Raw genomic sequence first — 19,807 nt, 5'->3', positions numbered from 1 at the left:
AATTCATGAGTGACTGTCTTAAACCAGTCTGGAAAATATTACTTGTTACAATAGCAGTACATCAAGGGCCTTGGCAGTTCCCCCTCAAAAAATGGAAAATGAATTAATGATAAGAGCTTAACATCAGACAGGAAGAGGCTTGGTTATAATCATGAAGAGAGAAATGAAGATGAATATGAGGATGAAGAAACAGCAAAGCCTCTAAGGATAAAAGAAGGGTACAGAAACTACAGTTAGGTGATGTGACGGAGCCAAATTATAGAAAAAGATGAACAGTGAAAAGGACAAAGTGGAAAAAGTAACCAACAGATGAGGACAGAGAATGTTCCGGCTCCCGTCTGGGGCTACTCTGCTAGCCTTTAGTGTCCTTGCTCTCCTGTGGTGCTGTGATTCTTCAGCCTAGGTCTTGGCCTGTCACTTTGTCCCTGATACAGCTTCCTGGTATCATTAACTCTTAGGGACCCAGCAGGGGGAAGTGTGCGGACAGATGCAGTGACTTAAATTAGCACAGCCTAGGACCCTGCAGTGAATGAACAGGGATGCTCTTGCTGCATCTTCCTCTGCTACCTGGCCGCCCTTTCTTTTTCCCTTACCTGGTGGAGTAACAAGCCCTAAAGGGGTCTCCTGCATACTGTGGGATTGGAAGAGAAGTGGAAATAGTTGCTCAGAGCAAGCCTTGAAAATCCCCTGTCACAAAAGGAATTATCTGGAACAGTTACCCCAGAGTTACTTGTTTTAGTTTGTGTGTAGTAGGGTATAAACTCTCACACCATAATATGACTGCTTAATGATAAATCAGCCCTGTCCCTGTTAGGAGACTTTACTAAGAACTGAGGCACACTTACAGCGGTATCTTTTTATTCTAAGTGAAATAATCTTTAGATACTAGTGATCACCGAATTCCTCATCATACAAGTAGGAAAAACACAGACTTGGGGAATGTCAAATGACACTGTATATGCCATTTTAGGATTTTAGTAGATGAGTTGAAATTAGGAACAAGGTCTCCTGAGTCCTAGTCTACAGTGTTTTTTAAAAACAATAACCTCACTTGTCTCTAAATTCCTAGGGTTAGTTTTGGCCTCATGGAGCAAAGAAACTGAGCAGGCCTAGGTTGTAGGTGACTGGCACAAAGAGACTGAGAGAAGGAAGCCTGTGGTGGAGTGTTTTGTGATTTTAGAGTTTTTGTAGCTCCTGCTTTTGCTGTTGGAGCTGAGCAAGGGGCCTGCAGCTACCCCTGGGCCTGGCTGATGTCCCATTTCTGAGGCCCCAGAGTTATTTTTAGCCGCAGGGCCTTGGAAGCAGGTGTGGTCCGGGCTTGAAGGCCACGCCTGGAATGTGTTCAAACCTTGTTGTGAATGTCTGCTTAGGAGCTGAGAATAGTGACGAGGCCATTGCATATACTTTGTTAGAGGAATTTGCACTTTTCCAAGTGAGAGGAATGAAAGTCATCCTGTGTTGCATTTGTGACACTTTAAACAGGTTTATTTCGGAAACTTTATAAATTGAATGATATTTTGCAAGTGTTAGTGAATATAATTAAAAAATATATTAGCTATAAATCCTTTGTATGCCAAATAAACTTTTGTATTATAAGAGTCATACCCTAACTGACCTACTTTTGAATTCCAGCTTCATAGTCATAAACATGTGACTTAAAATTTAATTTTTCTTCCCCCACCCCCTCAAACATTATTGCTGTTTAAAATAAAGAATTATTTATAAGTCCTTTTGTGAAGCAGCATTTCAGCTTTTACCTTGAGGGTAAACATCAATTTCCATACTTTACATTTGTTCATCTTTTTTTTTTTTCTTTTTCTTTTTGTTTTTTTTTTTTTGTTTTTTTTTTTTTTTGAGTTTCGCTCTTGTCGCCCAGGCTGGAGTGCAATAGCGTGATCTTGGCTCACTGCAACCTCTGCCTCCCGGGTTCAAGTGATTCTGCTGCCTCAGCCTCCCGAGTAGCTGGGATTACAGGCATGCACCACCACGCCCAGCTAATTTTTGTATGGGGTTTCACCATGTTGGCCAGGTAGTTCTCGAGTTCTTGACCTCAGGTGATCCGCCCGCCTCGGCCTCCCAAAGTGCTGGGATTACAGGCATGAGCCACTGTGCCTGGTCCTCATCTTCTTAACCTTAAGCTTAACCTTTGCACACCAAAATATTTATAATGTTAAATTTATAACATGATACATTTAAGATTTATAATGTTAAATGTTGTTAACATTTATAATGTTGAATTTATAATTTATAATGGTCCTGAGAAGAAGGAGTACAGCAGGACCTGGTACTAGTTCCTGGGTCTGAATGTATGTCATGACCTTTATTAATATTTTTCATAATTTCGAAGGTTATGGAAAAGAATATGATAATTACCTTTAATTACCTAAGTAAAACTATTACTATGTTTTATACATATACATCCTGTGTGTGTTTGTATGCCTGTGGGTGTTTGAGGTTCTATTTTACCTAACTGTTCTAAGACTTGACTTTATTCTCAATATATCATGACCATTTTTGGCTGTCGAAGTATATTTTTACACCATCATTTTTAAATGTTGCATACGATGTTGCAGGATTTATCATAATTTATAAGTTACTTAAGCCATTCCGTCCCTTTCTTATACATCTAGGTCTTTTCCAGTATTTTTCATGTGTATTTTAACTGAAAGATAAAGTATTTTCTTGTAAGTCATTTTGTTTTGTTTTGTTTTTTTTGTTTTAAGATGGAGTCTCACTCTGTCATCCGGGTTGGAGTGTAGTGGTGTAATCTCAGCTCACTGCAGTGTCCACCTCCCAGGTTCAAGCGATTGTCCTGCCTCAGCCTCCCGAGTAGCTGGGATTACAGGCGTGTGCCACCACATCTTGTGAATTTTTGTATTTTCAGTAGAGACAAGATTTCGCCCTGTTGGCCAGGCTGGTCTTGAACTCCTGACCTCAAGTGATCCACCTGCCTTGGCCTCCCAAAAGTAGTTTAAAGGAGATTCTTGAAACTACCTCCTTGTTGTATAGACATTTTTCATGCATATATCTTACGTGATATGTCTTTGATATTTTACTACATTCCATATTGTAAAACTAAGATTCTCTTAGTAGATACAACACACTTGTGGCATTGGAAAAATTCTGGGAAAAAGTGCTGGGATTACAGGCATGAACTACCACTTTGAATTTATTCTTGTGAGCCTTGTTGAAATTATCTTCAGGAGAATGTAGTTCAGCATTTTGATTTTATTTATTTTAGTGCTAAGAGATTTAAAACAGGTTAAATTCTGGAATATTACTATTGTGAGCTTAAGCTTGAGTGCAGGTGGGTGAGAGGTTTGGTGTTGGTGTTACATTCCATTCCGTTGCTCCTAGAGCCTTCCAGTCCTCTTTGAAAAAATTAAATTATAACCCCTCTCCCATTAGACTGTGTTCCAAATTGTTCAGATGTTTACTCTGGTCTTAATACCTTTAGTCAATTAGTTCTTTGTCAACAAAGTATACTGTATCTTTCATGTAGTGGAATTTTGTTGTTTTGGGGTTGGTGTGGACTAAAGAGGGGGTGCATATATTAATAGATAAAGATTATAAACATATTAGTGTTATCAACCCCTTCAATACATTAATCTAACTTGTAAAGTCCTTATGTTAAGTGTTTGACCCTTCTGACAAGGAGAGAACCCTGAAAGCATTTTAAAAAATTTTAATGTAAAGATCCTTTAAACTACCTCCTTGTTGTATAGACTTTTTTCACACATATATCTCGCTTAACATGTCTTTGATATTTTACTACATTCCATGTTGTAAAACTAAGATTCTCTTAGTAGATACAACACACTTGTGGGGTTGAAAAAATTGTATAATATTAACATTAATAGTAATCTTGTTACAGTATTTCTTTTCATTTCTTTGCCAAGAAATGCACTGTATAGGAACCACAGTTTCTCCATAGTTTTAAGGAAGAAATTGTACTAAATTTTCTTACATATATACATTCACACTGAAGCTAAAAGTTCAATTGCCTGCCTCAAAAGCATGGACAACAAAAGCAAAAATGGGCAAATGGGATTATGCCAAACTATAAAGCTTCTGCACTGCAAAGGAAATAGTCAACAGAATGAAGAGACAACCTACAGAATGGGAGAAGATATTTGTAAACTATATATCTGATAAACAGTTAATACCTCAAAAACATCAGGAACTCCAACAACTCAATGGCAAGAAAGCAAATAGCTTGGTTGAAATATGGGCGAAAGACCTGAATGGACATTTTTCAAAGAAGACATACAAATGGCCGACAGGTCTATGGAAAAAATACTCAGCATCACTCATCATCAGAGAAATGCAAATTAAAACCACAGTAAGATAGTATTCCACTCCTGGTAGTATGGCTGTTGTCCAAAGACAGAAGATCAGTGTTGGTAAGGATGTGGAGAAAGGAAAACCCTTATACACTGTTAGTGGAAATGTGAACTATTTACAGCCATTATGGAAAACACTATGGAGGTTCCTCAAAAAAATTAAAACTAGAACCACCATATGATCCAGCAATCCTACTACTGAGTAAAGAAAATGAGATGTTTGCATACCCGTGTTTATTGCAGTGCTATTTGCAATAGCCAAGATATGGAATAAACCTAAGTGTCTATCAAAATATGAATGAATAGAGAAAACGTGGTATATATGTACACAATGGAATTCTATTCAGCCTTAAAAAATAAGGAAATCCTGTCATTTTCTACAACATGGATGAACCTGGAGGACATTATGTTAAGTGAAATAAACAAGGTACAGGAAGACAAATACTGTGTAATCTCACTCATACATGGGAGCTGAAAAGTTGATCTCATGGAAGTAGAGAGTAGAATGGTTACCAGAGGCTGGAATGGTCAGTGGGGAGGGGAAGCCTGGGGAGATATTGGTGAAAGTAAACAATTACTTAGGAGAAAATATGTTCAAGGATCTATTGTACAGCATGGTGATCACAGTTAATGAAGATACATAGTATTCCTGAAAAATTCAAGGAGTGGATGTTAAGTGTTCTTATCACAACAATGATGGCTATGTGTGGTAATGCACTTGTTAGTAGAATTAACCATTCCACAGTGTATCATGTTGTGCATGATAAATACATACAGTCTTATCTGTTAATTTAAAAAGTTTGACCAGGCACAGTGGCTCACACCTGTAATCCCAGCACTTTCGGAGGCCAATGTCTGGGAATTGTTTGAGCCCAGGAGTTTGAGACTAGAGTCAGCAACGCAGTGAGACCCCATCTCTACAAAAAATAAAAATTAGCCAGGTGTGGTGGCACATGCCTGTGGTGCCAGTTACTTGGGAGACTGAAGTGGGAGGATCCACTTGAGCCCAGGAGGTGAAGGTTGCAGTAAACTGAGATCACAGCACTGCATTCCAGCCTTGGGTGACAGAGCAAGACCCTGTCTCAAAAAACAAAAACAAAAGTTCAGTTTCCTGGAAATGCATCATTTCCAATAGATACAACCATAGTTCTGAACAAAGCATGAACACCTGCCACTTCTTTTATTGGCATTTGCCCAATTCAGCATTATCTTGACTAGTATATTCACTGGCCCCAGAGAGCTACTATCTTCCAGGTATCCACATAGCTCAGTCTCTTACTTCTCTCCTCTCTCATGTTCTCAAGGTAAGGCCTTCTCTGACTACTCTGCTTACAATTTTAACAGCCGCCCCCGCACACCCTTTGCTGTTCCCTGCACTATTTTTTCTCCCTAGTTCTTATCAGCGTCTGTCATAGGAAATGTTTTGTTTTTTTTGTTGATTGTATCCCCCATCACTAAATTAGAAGCTCCATAAGGGCAGTAATTTTTGCCTTGTTAATTTATAACCCGGCAGTACATTAATAACTTATAATGAATACTTTTTTCATTTATTACTACATTTTCACAGCAGTGCCTGGCACATATGAGGTGCCAAATAAGTACTTGTTAGCTGACTGAATTAGTTACAGTAGGCCTGATGAATTATAGTGATTCTGGCAGATGTTCAAGAAAACCAGGATGCACAAATTAATCCCCATCTGACCTCTGTTTGTCTTGTTCTAAATCTTCCTTCTCCTGCCTCCAGCCTACCTTTACTGAAAATACCCTTCTGAAACATTTTCTCCTCAATTCTCAGATTAAGCCAATCCCTGGCTATATTTCCTCTTGCCTAGTAACTCCATCCAGGGATCCTCCACTTCTACCCTTCCAAGACCACCTCCATACACCAGCCCCTCTCCCAGTAGGTAGGGTCCTGCATTTTCAGGCAGGGTGTCTGGAGGAAGCATTAAGTGTAGAGAGGTAGGTGAGGGAGCCTGTGGGCCAGGAGGAGTGTGTGTTGGATATATACATGGGTGGCAGAGGGAAAGAGGAAAGTTGGGAGGGGGAAGCAGGAGGAGAGCTCAGGTGTGTCAGGGAAGGGGAAGCTGGTGAAACAGGCGATCATAAACAGGAAGCAGTACTAAGAAAAAGACAAGAGCTCTAATTGAGCCAATACCAAGAGGGGAGTGCTGCTTGCCCTGAGCAGAAACTTTGGTGAAGGCTTCTCACAGATTTGGCTTCTGCCTGGGCTGGCCTGTGCCTGAAAGCACAGGCATTATAGGTGGTCTTTTTGAAGGCTGACTGCTATTCCAGCCTTTATCTGTGGGTCCTTGAGATGTATGTAAACAACCTGCACCTCTGATTGGAGTGGTGGCTTTGAACAGTGCGGTATGTCAGTGTGAGGCAACTGGGTTCTACGGTGCGAATAACTTCTGTTTCCAGGTCTAGTATCATCTGAATCGTTTTGCTTCAAGCAGTCTAATTCATTATTTCCATCACTTGTCAGAATATGTGTCCTCAGTTTCTGGGTAAGGAAATATGATCAGACATTAATAGGCAGCTAAAAAGCACATTAAGTTCATAGCTTTATTTTATAACGTGCAGGTTTGTTACATAGGTATACACGTGCCATGGTGGTTTGCTGCACCAGTTCGTAGCTTCCTTGATTTTGGTGAGGGTGATTTTTTGTGTTTGTTTTTATTTTTTTATTGAATATATTTGCCAAATACCAGACCTCAGAATTTCTATCAAGTTTCTCTTAACCCACAGCTTGTGAGATAAAGTTGCTTTAATCTGCGTAGAATTGAGGCAAAGTCTAAGGAGTTCTTGTTTGCAGATATGATAGTCTCCTTTTTTCCCTTTTGATTGGTTAAGTTTTTCCTGTTATCGAAAGCCTGTGTTTAGGGCTCTATTGAAATACATTTCAGTGTATCTTGTTGCCTGTTTCTTCAGTTTTATTGGAGGGAAAAAATTTAAGTCAGGCTTGTAGTTTAATAAAAGTAAACTTCTCACCTGATTACATCCTTTCTATAAACTGAGAATTTGAACTAGAGCTCTAGCCCAACCGAATAAAGCTAAATCCCTCTCCTCACTCGACAGACCTATTAAGCACCCCATAGCCATGGGATCCTTTTTCTTCCCCCTGATAATTTCTCTTTGTAAAAGAAAATATTTAAAATGGAGTTGTGCCTCTCTGAGTGGGACCCCCCGCTTCCTCCTGGAGCCCCATCCCCTGCTGTGGGCCTTGATGCAGGCCTTGGGAGTGGGTGTTTTAGGGCAGCAGTGGCAGTAGCAGATGAAACTATTGCTGCTAGCAGAAAATAACCCATGGGTAGAAGGAAAGAAATTGTGTGCGTGAGAGATGATCACTTTTTTTCTGAGTAGGATATAGTCAGTGTCAGTATGACTGACCTAGAACCCAGGATCATGCTTGGGAAGTTGAAGAGAAAACTCATCTGGGAAGCAGAAGAAGATCCTTAATATAATCACTTAAAAATAATCTGAATCTTAAAAAAAAGGATTCTCTGGCTGGGCACAAATTTTGAAGGCTACAAGTAATAAAAATCAAAACATTTTCCTTTTAAGTAATTAATGGCAAATATTGGTTTTATACATTCAGACTTTATGTTGTTCTTTTAGTTGAAACAAGCCCCCGCTGTTCACTTGAACATAAAAACAGTCTTAGACTTACAGTTCTTAAACATAATTTATTCAGTAGCATACCTCATTGATATACCGTATTTGTGCAGAGTTGGATATAGAGTGAATTTCAAGAAATAAAACTTCAGTGATTTCTGTTATAGTCGTAGATACATTTCCATAGGTAACCAAATGGAATCTAAATAAAAATAAATTACATATGAAAACACAGAAAAAATTGTATATTAAAGGGGGAAGTTGTTATACAACTTGTGTTAACATTAAATGTTATAAAATATAAAACATAAATCATTTGCTGAAAGGTAAAATATACCAGAAATGGTATTTCTTTAGGAGATTTGCTGATTTTATTCCATGATCTGGATAGTCATTTTGTTATACTAAGATGTGGACTCCGTTTATCTTTATTCCTAGATAAAGTCTTTTAAAACCTTTATTTTGAACTTGGGATACTTTGTAGTTTTTTTGTGTAGTAGCCCTGATTAAGGTTACTAGTCTTCAGTATGATAAATACTGCCTTGCTGACTTTCGGGTATCCTTTAAAAGATAATTTCCATAACTTCATGAATGTTCACCATCACATTTTAATTTTCTTTTAAGCCAGAGTGGGTATAGAGGGTCTCTAAATAAGATGTCATAAAACAGACCAGTTGTGGCGACTCCTAGCATTTAATCTGCTAACCTTTTGAGCACACTATTATGAATTACTTGTCAGCTTCTAGGTACTCTGGTATGTAATTTTAGGGGGGAAATGTTACATATGTGTGTATACATATATTTTTTAATTTTTGTAGAGATAGGGTCTCGCTGTGTTGCCCAGGCTGGTCTTGAACTCTTGGACTCAAGCAATCCTCCTGCCTCGGCCTTCCAAAGTGCTTGGATTACAGTCGTGAGCCACCATGCCCAGCTGGAGTTATCTTTTAAATTTAAGAATTTCGCCGGACATGGTGGCTTACAGCTGTAATCCCAGCATTTTGGGAGGCCAAGGCCGGTGGATCACCTGAGGTCTGGAGTTCGAGACCAGCCTAACCAACATGGAGAAACCCCGTCTCTACTAAAAATACAAAATTAGCTGGGTGTGGTGGCGCGTGCCTGTAATCCCAGCTACTGGAGAGGCTGAGGCAGGAGAATTGCTTGAATCGGGGAGGCGGAGGTTGCGGTGAGCCGAGATTGTGCTATTGCATTCCAGCCTGAACAGTAAGAGTGAAACTCCATCTCAAAAAAAAAAAAAAAAGAATTTCAACATGTTTTTTTTGTGTGTGTGTGTGTGTGTTGTTGTTTTTTTTTTTTTGAGACGGAGTCTCCCTCTGTGGCCCAGGCTGGAGCGCAGTGGCCGGATCTCAGCTCACTGCAAGCTCCGCCTCCCGGGTTCATGCCATTCTTCTGCCTCAGCCTCCCGAGTAGCTGGGACTACAGGCGCCCGTCACCTCGCCCGGCTAGTTTTTTGTATTTTTTTAGTAGAGACGGGGTTTCACCGTGTTAGCCAGGATGGTCTCGATCTCCTGACCTCGTGATCTGCCCGTCTCGGCCTCCCAAAGTGCTGGGATTACAGGCTTGAGCCACCGCGCCCGGCCTCAACATGTTTTATTTAGATTTCCAGACATGCATATATGCAAGGCCCATAGAAATACAGAGTGATTCATTTTCTAATTAAATGTTGAAAAAAATCAGATTCAAGTGCTGTAAGTGAAAGAAAAAGCGAGATGCCAGACAGTGGCTAGACTGTGTAACCGTTTGAACAAAGAGAAGGAAAAGTGTATAATGTTTGTGTTTTATTCTGTATTAATTTAAAAAAATCTTTGGAATAAATTAGATGAGACTGCTAAAAGTTGTTGCCAGTTAGAGGGCAGGGTTGGGACCCAGACAGGTGGAGGATAATAGTAGAAGAAGGATTTTTGAATATATTTAGGTTTTTTTTCATTTAAATGTATTTGCTACATTTTCAATGTCATGGCAATTTTAAACACCTTTATTGAAGTATAAGTGACACAATAAACTGTACATATTCATACTATGTATACATTTTTAGACTGTTTTTTGAACCATATGAATATATTACCTATTTAAAAATCTAAAGAAAGTATTTAAAACTTTAATAGTTGGCTAAATAAATAGATAAATAGCAAAGCTGGTCTACTGTGGGTTTTGTTCTATGGACTTGGGCCTTTGTGGTTCATTGTAAGAATTTTTATTCCCCTTGACTTATAGAAATTCTGGGTAAGGTTAGCTTGGTGATGTTGCAAGCAAAATATTCTCTTGTCATCTTTCAAATGTTACCTAATGCAAAGGATTTTGAAAACACAACAGTAAATACAGAGAAATTTTTAAAATTAGAGTTGTAGCCAGTGATGGGGATTTAACCAAAATTCTCTAACTGTGTAAATAAAAGAGATTAAGGCCATTGTTACTTTACCCTCCATGATCCCTTGGCAGGGCTCTGCCTCTCACCTCACCCATTTAGGATTACAGAAAATTAAACGTTGGGCATGAAGTCCTACCAGGAGGACTCCGGCTGGCCTCAGTACAGCACTGAAAGAATGTAACTTCACCCTCACTTCACTTTCACCCCTGTGCTTCACTTACCTTCTCAGGTTAGAGTCATTTTGACCAGGCCCTTTCTTGGTCAGGGAAAGGGTCTTTTTGTATCTGTAACTACACTCTGGTTCTCTGGGCAAGAATGACATTTTCTGCTCTGTAGAACTGTTTGTTGTAACCTGTCTTTGGGTTTATGAGAATTGGCTGAGGGCAAGCAAAGATGAGAACTTTCTAATTCAACTTTTGCATGTTTGCTGACTTCTCCCTCCTTTTGTCCCTTGATCTGCTAACCCAGATAACTGCTTTGTCCCATCCGGATTTTATCTCTTTCAGAGGAGTCAATCAGACTCAGAGACCCAGTGCCATTGTTGGAATCAACTTGCTCTTGTTCTCGAATTTCCACTTTCTGTGCCACCTGGGTACCCTCATGGACAACTGGCATCATTCTTTCCCAGCCCAGTTCCATTATGGGAACAAGTACTTAGGGAAAACAGGGTAACCTAGTAGTAGAAGACCTGGTTTGGGAATCAGACAATCTGAGTACAGGACCTTACATTGCCATGAATTCTGTCACTGAGCAGGCAGAACCTGTTTCAGTGGTATGGCCTTGGTAGGTGCTTTGCAGAAGTTTATTAGTGGATTGACTAGGACAAATTCTCTCTTACAGTTCTTTCAGTTGAAAATAGAGATGACTTTTGTATTTCATTGCCATAAAGCTATACTGAAAATAATACATTAATGAAAGGTGTTTCTTGGAAAATAAGAAATGGACATATAATGTATTAAATGGAGCTGGTTTGTAAAATGTGGTGTGGTTGAGACAGTATCTTAGGTGCCTTCTAACTCCCTGTGTGTCAGCCTCTGTGAGAAAGGGCACAGTTTGGTTGCAGCTGTACTACAGGAGGATGGAATTACATCTGTTTTTATCTGTGAGTGATGTCTTTTAGATGCCAGATGCAAGCCAGCTTTGTTTGCCATTGGCATCTATAGGATATTTTTCCTCCTGTCTCTCTGTGATGCATGGTTGCTTTTTTACTTACCAGCGTTCAATAAATTAGATAATTTTGTCCTCAGACCAAAATTTGAAAACAATAATGTCTACATTTTGTAGGGGAAGAAACTGTGGTTTAGAGAGGTTATGTGATTTGTCCAAGGTTACATAAGTAAATGGCAAAGCTGCATCTCTTTATATCATGCTCCCCCTTCTGTGTCCGTGCTTTAGCTTCTAATTTGTAAGCACAGAATTAGGAAACATGACCTAAAGGTTTTTAAAGGCTCTGACATCCTGATCTGAAATCAGCTAATCAAATAATTATTTAGAGTCTTAAATTGTTTTTGGAACAAGGAAGAATTTACCTACTATAATAATAAATTGAGTATATTATGTCCAAAGTACTGTAGAAGTAAGAAATATAATAAACTTTTGCTATCAAATAGTTACCCTCTAGGCTAGGTGCAGTGGCTCATACCGATAGTCCCAGCACTTTGGGAGGCTGAGATGGGTGGATTGCCTGAGCCCAGGAGTTCAAGACCAGCCTGAGTAACATGGCGAAACCCGTCTCTACAAAAAGTACAAAAATTAGCCGGGCGTGATGGCGTGTGCCTGTAGTCCCAGCAACTTGGGAGCCTGAGGCAGGAGAATCACTTGAGCCCAGGAGGTGGAGGTTGCAGTGAGCTGAGATTGTGCCACTGCACTCCAGCCTGGGTGACAGAGCAAGACCCTGTCTCAAAAAAAAAAAACAAAAATTTACCCTCTAGAAGTTCAATGCCAGAAGTAGACATGTAGTTTTCTGTAGTAGAGGATTTCGTATAAGCAGAGATGGACCAGGGGAGATAGGAATCTGAGAGTATTGAAGGTCAAGGTGAAGTCCAAGCAATAAGCACAAAACTTCAACTAGTGTTAATTAGAAAGTGATTGATTAAAGGAGTTTGGCAAGAAGGGAAAGCACTGAGTCCAACGTTAAGGGCTCTGTATGTCTGGGTTGCTAACTTAAAGTTCCAGGTTAAGGGGTGAGATTTTTTTAAGACTAGGAGTTAGTGATTCTCTGAAGAATGAAGCAGGAAAAAGTGAAGGATAAGCTTACAGGGCCTTAAGCAACTTGGTGGTAGGGAGGCGGCCTCCAGAAGGAGACATGCCAGGGTCATGGTTGTGAGCTTCGGCACTTCACAGTCCTAGCTCAGCAGCTGCTGTGACAAACATATCAGTTGTTTTTGTCCTTCCTCTTCCTTAAAAGATAGCTGAAATTTATAGAACTTCCGGTTTTCCTGCATCTTCTCTCCTCCATGAGGGCAATTTTAAAAGGCTGCTATTTGCGCCCTGGTACTTGCGTGAGCTCACATGTGCACATGTGTACGCCTACCCACTCATGGCAGGAACTCTCAAGCCATTTCAGAAGAGATTTTTTTTTTTTTTTTTTGATCCTGATAAGATGGGATTGCTAACTTGGTCCTCAGCTGCTATTCTTTGTGGGGTTTCAATAAATAAGCAAATAAAATATAGGAAAACTATTTGGAATAATAATACTTCAAGCAGCTTTTGATAGCCCTTTTAATTCCATACTACAGGTCATTTAGTTCAGAGCCCTGGGTGATTATAATTCATGATATGTCTTGTTTTGTTTTCTTTGAGTTTTTACATTTTGAGGTGAAATGGAATTATCACTAGTACATTTTTCTGAAGCCATACCAATTTGTCCTTTTTATTTGTTTGTTCAAATGAAGCAGTGCATCAAGTGTGGAATTAGATTAATGGAGTAAATATTATGAATCATACACTCTCTCTAATCTGACACTCTTTCTTCTTCTTTTGACCTCACGTTTTTGTTTTCTGTCTTTCCCTCTCCGCGTAGGCTTTCAGTCCAGTGTAAAGCTGTTGGAGCGCGGGAGCAAAGGTAAAGAATGATGTAATGCGCTGGCTGCCCCAAAGCATCTTTTGTTGTGGAATGGTTATTCCAGTCATCTCTTTATGAATCAAATGTGAGGGGCTGCTTTGTGGACGGAGTCCTTTGCAAGAGCACATCAACGGGAAAGAGAAAGAGACATTCACTTGGAGGGCTCTTGCTGAAAATGGGTTTAACTCTCCTTTTGCCAGTCACCACCAGCCTGACCTCATACACTTTTAGTACAATGGAGTGGCTGAGCCTTTGAGCGCACCACCATTACATCATCGTGGCAAATTAAAGAAGGAGGTGGGAAAAGAGGACTTATTGTTGTCATGGCCCATGAGATGATTGGAACTCAAATTGTTACTGAGAGGTTGGTGGCTCTGCTGGAAAGTGGAACGGAAAAAGTGCTGCTAATTGATAGCCGGCCATTTGTGGAATACAATACATCCCACATTTTGGAAGCCATTAATATCAACTGCTCCAAGCTTATGAAGCGAAGGTTGCAACAGGACAAAGTGTTAATTACAGAGCTCATTCAGCATTCAGCGAAACATAAGGTAAATGCTTTCCTTTTTGCCTTTTTAAAATAAATGGACACACTGAATAGGGAATAATTTTAATTGAAGCCTCCTCTTTAAGTAGAGAAAGTAATTTGAGGAAGTTTTGGTTGCTTTTTAAATTTTGGTGCCTTGTGGTATCTCAAAATAATTTACTGTCCATATTGTCACATTTAAGAATATTTCTAAACTATGCAGAAGGATTAACTTGCTTTAGTTTGGACAAGTGCTGTATTTTCTTGTGGCTTGCTAAAATTATTTTATTAAACACTATTTTATATTATCTGCTAATTTACTGAAAGGAAAGTCATTCTTTTCAAGTTCTTTGGAAAGAAAGTAGGAACTAATTATTAGGGGTGCTTTTTATATGTCATAACACATGTGGTAACACTGGTCAAGACTTAATGATATTATCTTCAAGGAAAGTTATTCCTGGGATACTAAAATGTCTGTGTAGTGAGGAAGGCTGTTTTTTTCTTCACTAATAAATATGAGATCATGTTTTAATTTAAATAACTGATTTCTTTGTTAAGCTGTAAAAGTCATTTTTTAAAAAGTTTGTTTAGGTCCAGGGTTATGTTTATTTGCGTATTGTTTGGTTTATTTTGGACTTTACCATTTTATAGCGTAAAGGATTTAAAACCAGGGAATTGTGAGACCACCTACACAGAAATAGCATTGGTTTTGGTTTTTAAGAGTTTTGTATGCTGTCTATCCGTAAATTGACTACATCTCATTTTTATTCAAATTATTAATTGAAAACAGGAAGCAATTATTTGCCTCAGCACTGGTAAACGTGAGATCTTAAGCAGTAGTTTGAGATTACTTTTCTCACCTTCTTCCTAACAAGCCTCATGATTGCATTTCAGGTTGACATTGATTGCAGTCAGAAGGTTGTAGTTTACGATCAAAGCTCCCAAGATGTTGCTTCTCTCTCTTCAGACTGTTTTCTCACTGTACTTCTGGGTAAACTGGAGAAGAGCTTCAACTCTGTTCACCTGCTTGCAGGTAAGGCTCGTGATGGAATTAAAAGGACTCAGAATCTTGTTGAGCTGTGTGAGTAAGCATGTTTTACAGTGAGCTCACATTACAATAGATCATCCCAACTTTGCTGTGTAAAATGATTTATTTATAGCTTTTGATTGATGTCACTGTCCTATTTAACTTGAATACTATATCATTCTTCCACATGGGTCAGTGTATTTTTGACTTAGCTCAAGTGCCTCTTCACTTGGTATTAACTGGTAGTGCCACACAGATTTGCACACCCATATGGATAGCTTAAAGCCAGCTGCTTCTGTCTGCTTTTTTCCATTCACCTGTGATAAAAGAACATCAAATGATGAACATCTCAGCTCCCGCTGTTAGTTCCCATCCCTGTGGCAAGAACCAGACCAATATTACAGTATCAGACTCTTACTTAACATTTATAGTTGGAGCAGACTCCAGAGATAAGGTCACCTTTCTGGGCATTATGAACAATGAACTAGGGGGAGAATGTGTGGAGAATGTTTCTTCTGGTAATTAGGGGAACTGTTTTAAAAGTTACTTGTGTATTTTTATTTGTTTTATAATTTTAAAAAAGTCTCAACTTAGAAATGCTAAGCAACCAAATGATTTTATAAAACGTGTGGGAAGGACCAAATATTCTATATCTGTCCTGAAGGACGGCATTGTAGGAGTTAATCCCATCAAATTCCAAAGAAGGCTGTTCATCCTTTGCTTCTCATTTTGCAAATGAAAATCCTTTCCCTGGGAATATAGTTTGACAGCACACAATAACCTTAACATAAAGCTGCTGTGTTAGGCAGATTCAGCTTCAATGATAGACAAGAGTGCTCTTAAACATTTGATCTAAGAAAAACAAAATATTAAGATTAATTAGTTGTTGGTGTGTTAATAATTTTAAACTCTGTGCAGGTTTAGATAAGATTTCCATGTCTCCCGTTCTCTCTCACAAGCTTTTCCTCAGTTCTCTAAGAACCAGGATAGTTCCACCTTTTTCATTGTCTATCTGTACACCTTTCATTTATGCTGTGATTCCGTCTGGTCTTTCAATTAGTGTGCTTAAGTGAAGCCAGCTTGTCTTAGAATGTAGTTTTCAGAAGTCTGTAACTGAGAATTGTAATATTAGATTCTGTCTCTGTTGACAGACACATTCTTTTACTGGGGGTATGAGTGTGTTAAATATAACAACTATTATTAGCATTTCACTAAACGAATGTGGTGAGTTTAGGAACTCATTTCATGTTTCACATGGCCACTGCATGAGGGACTTTACCTTGGAATCCTGTTAATGGGATCAGGGTATCAGGGTTTTTCTTCTTCTTCTTCTTTTTTTTTTTTGAGATGGAGTTTTGCTCTGTCGCCCAGGCTGGAGTGCAGTGGCGTGACTTTGGCTTGCTGCAACCTCTGCTTCCCAGGTCAAGCGATTCTCCTGCCTCAGCCTCCCGAGTAGCTGGAATTCCGAGCACCTGCCACCACGCCTGGCTAATTTTTGTATTTAAGTAGAGACCAGGTTTCACCATGTTGGCCAGTCTGGTTTCGAATTCTGACCTCAGGTGATCTGTCTGCCTCAGCCTCTCGAAGTGCTGGGATTACAGGCATGAGCCACCACGCCCAGCCAGAGTTTTTCTTAAAGAAGCAATACACCAAGATGTCCTTCGTGACAAGAGTGGTTATCCTACCCTGCTCTTGTTTGAGACACTTTTACCCCACGGGGAGCCCTTACTGAACATCTCGGTCAAGTAGACGCCCCCCAGAGGAGTGAGCTCACATGCAGTTTCTAGCACAGGTGCTTTAGCTTCTTGTCATTACTCCCTTACCAAAGAGCTTTCCTGTGTTACCTGGGAAGGTTCTTATCGATCCTGTGTAGCCTTGGGAGGGGCACTGACTGGGCAATAAGGAAGAAACAGGACTGCCTGATTAGCTATGTCAACTCTAGGGACATGTGGTATGACACACTGAGTCAGAACACCCTGACATCCCCGTTTCATACAGGAAGTGTTTCTTAGGCCTGAAGGAAAGTCTGTGGAGGCCGCGCCAGGAGCCACTTTAACTGTATTAGTAGCACGAGACCTTCATCCACACCTCCAGAATCCGGTGTTTCTATTAGCTTAGGAGGTGACTTCAGGGTCTGAATTGCTTGTTGGGGAGTTTCTGAGCAGCTGGATTTCTTGTGACACCTCAGAGGGGATTCTAGATGATTAGAAGCCTTCCCAGTCATCCAAAAGCAATTGGGGATTCTTTTGGTTAGTGAATTTGTTCCTCAGGTTAGGTAGATCATTGGGGTAAGTGGGTAACAGTATTGGAGAAAGTTTGGCCATCAGTTCTTGGGAAACTGTTTTATTGCCAAGGTCCAGCTGCTCAGAGGACAAGCCAGGGATGTGGGACAGACGGACACATTGACAAAAGTTTCTTAAATGTTTTGGTTGGGGAGAAATAACTGAAAAGCGCACTAGTTTCCCACAGGGGCTACCGTAAGTTACGAGGTCACTGGAGACGATTTTCACTGCAGACTGCCCCTGTGACTTTCAGCAGTTGGAGATTTTTGTCAGTCTCGTTTGGACATGGTCATAGAAAGACAGAGTAGTTTCTTGGAATAATTTTTCTATCAGTTTAGAACTTTCAGCCACCTTGAGAAAAGAAAGCATCAGATATGTGAGATGATTTTTATGGTCATTAGCTGTGGCAGTGAGGAATTGTGGCCCCACATCTATTCACACTCTCAGGGCTAGCTTACCCACAGAAGAATGACTGGGTAACAAGGGAACAAGAGGACTCCCAAGAAATTGATAAGCTCTTTCCTTCAAACAAGAGGAGACTGACACTTACCTGGAGGACCTGCTTACATGGTCATAAAAAATGAAGGATTACTGAAGGAGGAGGAAGTGGGATTTGGGGAACCTCTACAGGAATGCGGTGGGCTTAGTTCCTTAACATGGACCAGGTCTTGTGTATCTTTGTGTTCCCGCAAGACCTAGCCCTTCTTAAGTTTTCAGTAAATATTTTGATATTAGCTTACCTGAAGATTTTATACTGTGTATATTTCCTATGATTTATTAGTTTAGAATATAAGCATATTAAGCAGTGATGAAGCCTGAAAGTAGAGAAAACTTCGGATTGTTTTGAAATAAATGATTTGGAAGGTGTATTTATTCTGATAAAGCAAATCTATAGCTGCGATGGGAAAATATCTAATATGAAACTTTCTTCATCTATGTAAGTAGATGTGAAGATGGTATTAAAATCTGATGAAAATGCTGCTGTAAGCAATGCTAATTTTGTGTGGTCCTTAAATACTGGTGTTTGATAAAGAGCTAACAACCCTAGAAATCTAGCTCCACTCATAGGAAGATACAAGTCCTTGAATTCATGTTAATTGAGAACAGTCAGAATAATTATTGTACTTTTTAAAATGTAAATGTAAATTGATTGCTCGATTTAGTCATTAGTAAATAACCTAACCAAGTCAAACCAAACCATAGCATTGTTTCACTCCCAGTGGATTAAAGGGTTTAATATCAATAGCAGCTGGGTGTTGTGGTGCACCCCTGTATTTCCAGCTAATGGGGAAGCTGAGGTGGGAGGATTGCTTGAGAGCAGGAGTTTGAGGTTACAGTGAGCTGTGATTGCAACACTGCATTACAGCCTGGGTGACAGAGAGCCTGTCTCTAAAAACAACAACAACAAAAAAAGAAAGAAAGAAAATTATCAGTAGCAATCTCATCTTAAAAAAAAGAACAAATTTGGATGCGTTAGAAAGTTCTCCATCACTGCCCAGGCATGGTGACTCACGCCTGTAATCCCAGTACTTTGGGAGGCCGAGGTGGGTGGATCACCTGAGGTCAGGAGTTCAAGACCAGCCTCGCCAACATGGCAAAACCCCATCTCTACTAAAAATATAAAAATTAACCAGGCGTGGTGGCATCATCTGTAGTCTTAGCTACTCGGGAGGCTGAGGCAGGAGACTTGCTTGAACCTGGGAGGCAGAGGTTGCGGTTAGCCAAGATCATACCACTGCACCCTAGCATAGGCGAGAGAGTGAGACTCTGTCTCCAAAAAAAAAAAAAAAAAAAAAAACAACTCTCTATTACCATTAATGGGTAGGTAATGGCAAACTATTGTTTCCCTTTTTTTTCAATTTTGAAGTCAGTTATTGAATAAATACAATTTAAAGACCTGCATATATTCCTCACAACCCTCTTTGAAATTAAGACTTAAGAATTCATATTGGCCGGGCGTGGTGGCACACACCTGTAATCCCAGCACTTCGGGATCTGCCCAAGGTGGGCAGATCACCTGAGGTCGGGAGTTCGTAACCAGCCTGACCAATATGGAGAAACCCCGTCTCTACTAAAGATACAAAATTAGCCAGGCGTAGTGGCGCATGCCTGTAATCCCAGCTACTCAGGAGGCTGAGGTGGGAGAATTGCTTGAACCTGGGAGGTGGAGGTTGCAGTGAGCCGAGATCGCACCATTGCATTTCAGCCTGGGCAACAAGAGTGAAACTCCATCTCAAAAAAAAAAAAAAAAAAGCATATTAATAGAGTAACAAAATAGGTGTGACATCAATGTATCATAATAATGATTTTATATGCCGGGCGCGGTGGCTCAAGCCTGTAATCCCAGCACTTTGGGAGGCCGAGACGGGCGGATCACGAGGTCAGGAGATCGAGACCATCCTGGCTAACACAGTGAAACCCCGTCTCTACTAAAAAATACAAAAAACTAGCCGGGCGAGGTGGCGGCGCCTGTAGTCCCAGCTACTCGGGAGGCTGAGGCGGGAGAATGGCGCAAACCCGGGGGGCGGAGCTTGCAGTGAGCTGAGATCCCGCCACTGCACTCC

The 19,807-nt window shown here is 40.1% G+C and overlaps 1 protein-coding gene across 2 annotated transcripts in view; it reads left to right on the top strand.

Annotated features, from left to right (window-relative positions):
* Positions 1-19,807, top strand: part of DUSP16 (dual specificity phosphatase 16) — a 92,193-nt gene that overhangs the window by 29,548 nt on the left and 42,838 nt on the right. For both annotated transcript variants that reach the window (XM_007967699.3, XM_073020495.1), the window contains exons 2-3: positions 13,367-13,959; positions 14,829-14,967. In XM_007967699.3, coding sequence (XP_007965890.3) covers positions 13,732-13,959; positions 14,829-14,967 — 367 coding nt within the window. In that variant the 5' untranslated portion in view covers positions 13,367-13,731. The remainder of the gene's footprint in view (positions 1-13,366; positions 13,960-14,828; positions 14,968-19,807) is intronic.

Source organism: Chlorocebus sabaeus, chromosome 11 (assembly GCF_047675955.1).
Source record: "Chlorocebus sabaeus isolate Y175 chromosome 11, mChlSab1.0.hap1, whole genome shotgun sequence".
Lineage (NCBI taxonomy): Eukaryota > Metazoa > Chordata > Mammalia > Primates > Cercopithecidae > Chlorocebus > Chlorocebus sabaeus.
This window is presented reverse-complemented; position numbering and strand designations above follow the sequence as displayed.